The sequence below is a fragment of the Sinocyclocheilus rhinocerous genome, unplaced genomic scaffold (genome assembly GCF_001515625.1).
Source record: "Sinocyclocheilus rhinocerous isolate Xijiao unplaced genomic scaffold, SAMN03320098_v1.1 scaffold442, whole genome shotgun sequence".
NCBI lineage: Eukaryota > Metazoa > Chordata > Actinopteri > Cypriniformes > Cyprinidae > Sinocyclocheilus > Sinocyclocheilus rhinocerous.
In genome coordinates, this window is record NW_015641030.1 from 498,778 (window position 1) to 503,518 (window position 4,741).

Sequence of the window (4,741 nt, forward strand, 5' to 3'; positions counted from 1 at the left end):
GCACAGATCCCTAAACAAGGCCATATCTGCAGATGAAACTTTTTTGTAGAAGCATTTTTTAAATTTGAACTAGCACCTCATGACTACACCACGTTATGTACGAGAAGCTGCAAAAGACACAGGCGCAAGTGGAATGCAAAAAACATGGTGACATTAATTTTTATGTAAATATAATGGACAATATATTGTCACCAAAAATTATTGAGGTCATGTACATATATTGTGCGATACGTCGATATATTGATTATTGCAACAGGCCTACTAAATTTGCGTTTACATTTATGCATTTGACAGACACTTTTATCCAAATTGACTTACAAAGGAGGAACCAAGCAATTTGTGAGAGATCACTCAATGTATGCAAAGAAATGGGTAAAAAAACTGAAAAAAGGGGAAGAAACGGGAAATTAATGCTAAAAAAGTATGGAAACTGAAAAGAAAATACAATAGATTTTTACATTTCTGTTGAAAATCTGAAAACTTGACGTGTACCGGGAAGCTTTACTTAAGGGTATTCTGTTTGTTTGGATATTGATATATGGTCTGTTTTTGTCAAGTAGGTTAAATTCATCATATTTTCCCTTTAAACCTGTATAAAAATGTAATACCGTATTGTCCCTCATAACCGGTAATATAACAAGCTTATAAGCAAGCTTAATTGTTATAAGCTAGTTTGACATGATATGCAAAGCCAATACATTTTCTTCTAAGTCAAAATACTCCCTCAACTTGCTCATCTTCTGAGTGGACATATCTCTGAACCTGCAGTGAATGACAGCAGTAACATTTATTTAACTAGCTGACTAGTCTTGCACATCGCTAATTTTATTATGTATGCTTTAATCAGAAAATCATACATTCAGCGGGGGTCCAGGGTGGTATTGTAAAGCAGCCAGTTATAGTTTGATCATTTGTTTGCACTTGTTTTTTTGAAGCAATCAAAATGAAAGTTTAGGCACTATAAATATTATAGTCAAATGAAGGATGATAAAATATTTTTCATTTTATACAATATGATCCATCTATTTCCTTTTTGCAGGCAGCATCACTCCTACAGTGGAGTTGAATGGCTTGGCCATGAAGCGAGGGGAGCCAGCTATCTACAGACCCCTGGACCCCAAACCCATTCCCAACTACAGAGCCAATTACAACTTTAGAGGAATGTTCAACCAGAGGTACGTCCTTCAGCCTGTGCATATGTGATGCTTCTTAGGACTTCAATGTCTCTGAAGCGTTTCAGTGCTGAAAGTTGATATCATGTTTCTTTAAAATTCCTACCTGGAACTGTTATTGTAGTGAATGAATGTTAGAATTCTAGTATGGTTCTGGTAGATGCATTATTTACCTTTGCTGCCACCTAGTGGTGTCACAGTGGTGTTATAACAAACATATAAACCACGGAGTGCATTTAAGTGAACTCATATTGGCTGTCTGATTTTAGAGATCGACCACTGTATTCAACATTTCAATGATGATGTCTGATCTGTGATTTTGTGCTAAGCTTTGATTGTTGGCCATGAGGACAACTTATGGGAACATAAAGAAAAGTTCTGCTCATTACCATTAGGTGGCACTATTGCCCTATTTTTTTCCTCGGGCCTTATGACTTCAGACTTTTGCTTGACTTATCCATATTTTACACTGGATGGACATCGAAAGGCAACCCAGCACACTAACAGAAACCTAAAAGTAAACACAACTGCTCTTAATACGAAATATTGAAAAGGATTAATATTGCCATGTGTTTGGATGATGCTATGATGTGCTCAGATCCCACAGCTTTCTTTTGGAAAAACTGACTAGTCTGCATAGTTTGAGTGGTTTGTTTCTAAATACAGTATATTTTCAATTTTGATGGTTTCGTGCTCTTGACAGGCAATAATTCACAGCACACATTGTGATCGCCATGAACAAGTGAACTCGTATCTAATGTAGCCTGGGTTGTGTTTTGTTGAACCTTGCAAAGTTTTGCTCATGGTTTTTGAAGCTGAAGTCATGTCACATGACCTGTCCACCTTAGCATCTGTCCCATTGGAATTGTGCTGCAAAATATCAAATTAAATACTTATTTTTCAATCTTTCATATGTCTAGCATTTGATGGCACATTTAGCTCAGAATCTACAACATCTAATTTATGTTTCTGCAAACTTGGATTTGCTATTTGTTAGTCAGGTTTATTCCAGATAAACCAGCGAGGATGAAAAGAAACACGCTAACACTGACGTGTTCATCAGCTAAAAGGAATGAACAGCGAGAAGCAACGTTGACGCTAATCGGAAAATTACACTACATTACAAGAAGCACATTACACCTTAATCCTGCTGTCATTTGAAGCTTATATTTAGACATTTGCTTTCGATTGAAGCTCAATGGACACTGTGAGGTGAGAAACCTGAGTCTTGTAATGCTAAGATCTCAACCTGATATCAAAAAGCGTTAAAGGGCCTGCGTGTAGTGATTTTATTGAAAAATCTTTTTTTATATATGTTTCTCCGCTGCACATCTAGAATTTCTATGATGTAGTCTTTGAAATAGTAATACAACAAGGAGCCAAAGTAAATCGGATCCTCTGTGCGATTACATCATTTTGGTGCGAAGCCTGGCCGGAGACCACCGTGGGGGACTGTTGTAGATATTAAGGGTGTTGCATATGAATTATACTCGTAAGGCTTTTGCACTCTCCACTTTCAACACAGATCCTCTCAGAGGTGTTACAGGCCTCACATAATTTAAACACAGAGTCGCTTAATTACAGCTCTCTAATTTATGGTTTTGTTAAAATATCGATGTTGTGTCTGTACTGCTCATTATGGAGAAGAATAATGGCATGGCTGCAGTGAATTGAGGGATTATGAGATTGAGAGCATTGACAGGTATATCTGAATATGCTTTAATCAGAAAGGGTATTGATTAGCAAAAATGTATTTTGATTTATGCAGTGGTAATTAAAGGGATCATATCATGAGGAATCTTTTAAGATACCGTATATACTGAGTTCTGAAATCAGAGTAAGCTTGATATGTGCTTCTGTAGACAGATTAATATATTTGAATACACTATGACGTGACAGGCCGAGTTAATAAAGAGGATGTGGGATAGATACTGTTATTCCTAAATAGTAAGAGTAAAATGTTGTGCTGTTCTTAGCTTGGTGTAGCTCTGCATATCCCTCTGAAGGATTTTTCTGGTCATGAAAACTAAATGAAAGCTTTTTTTGTTTGTATTATTTAAGTAAATCTATAAACTAAAAAAAACAAAAACAAAACTGTACTAACTTTATAAGCGGACCACAGAGAAATATTAATCAAATTTATTCAAATACGTTAAAAAAGTGCATTTATGATCACTTTAAAAGTTTAGTTTTAGTAATAATTTGTCTTTTTTAAATGTCATGTAAATGCTCCATTCCAACTGAAATTGTGGGTTGGTTTTCATGTTTTTAAAAGAAGTCTCTTATGCTCACCGTGCCTGCACTTATTTGATCAAAAATACAGTAAAATACATGTTTTCTGTTTTAATATGTTTAAAATCATTCTGATGATCACCAAATCATTTTTTGGAGCTGATTTGGTGCTCCAAAAATTTTTATTATTAATGTTGAAAACAGTTGTGCTGCTTAATATTTATTGTGCGTGTGTGTATATATAAATAAATAAGTATATAAGTATTAAGTATATAAGTGTGTGTACGAAGCTATTTAAACTGGAGTAAAAACCTAAAGCTTAACGATATGTCAAATGTACCAGGACGTAGTACCAGGTAATGAATCATATATCTGGGAAAACAGAAACACCACGCAAGGCTCTGTGCCATGCATCACGTCACTTTTAGATAATAAACAAATCACTTTGCCTCAACACATCAGATTAATCTATGCAATAAAAAAGATGTGTGACTGCAAGTGTCAAAGTCTGAATGAGAATGGACACACAGAATGAAAATGCATGCACTTTAAATGTTTAAATTTGTCTTTTTAACATGTAAGCACTTTAGTCCAATTAAAATCATTCAGTCTTTATCCAACATGTATATACATTTATCAGACTCAAGTTGGCCTTGCTGTTATGCCCACAAACGACTGCGATGAAAGCAACACAAGCAGGATATCATAGTAGTCCATATCAAATATTTGATTACACATTGTGTCACATATATTCACACAGAGAGATGGAGACTCATCTACACAAAACCCATTATAGCACGATTGTAACTGTCAATGTAAACATGCTTAATAATCTAAATCTTCAAAATGACATTATATTACTTCTGTAACACTTTTTACAGTGTTCTTGTTATTCTTGTTGTTCTTGTTCGGGCAAGTCGTGGCCTAATGGTTAGAGAGTCGGACTCGTAACCCAAAGGTTGCGGGTTTGAGTCTCGTACCGGCAGGGATTGTAGGTGGGGGGAGTGCATGAGAGGTGCTCTCTCCCACCTTCAATACCACGACTGAGGTGCCCTTGAGCAAGGCACCGAACCCCCAACTGCTCCACAGGCGCCGCAGCAAAAAATGGCTCTTGATATGCCACACCTGTGAGGTGGATGGATTTATCTCGGTAAAGGAGAAGTGCTCACTAACACCGATTTAGACAGATTTGTGAACAATATTTGAGAGAAATAGGCCTTTTGTGTACAAGAAAAAGTCTTATGGCGCTTTTCCACTGCGTGGTACGACTCGGCATGGCTCAGTACGGCACGGTTCGGCTCGCCACGGTTTGCGTTTCCACTGCAGTTCAGTACCGC

The 4,741-nt window shown here is 36.6% G+C and overlaps 1 protein-coding gene across 1 annotated transcript in view; it reads left to right on the plus strand.

The window, feature by feature from the left end:
• Positions 1 to 4,741, plus strand: part of LOC107754214 (double-stranded RNA-binding protein Staufen homolog 2) — a 95,047-nt gene that overhangs the window by 10,537 nt on the left and 79,769 nt on the right. Inside the window, exon 5 of the mRNA XM_016570586.1 lies at positions 1,040 to 1,175. Coding sequence (XP_016426072.1) covers positions 1,040 to 1,175 — 136 coding nt within the window. The remainder of the gene's footprint in view (positions 1 to 1,039; positions 1,176 to 4,741) is intronic.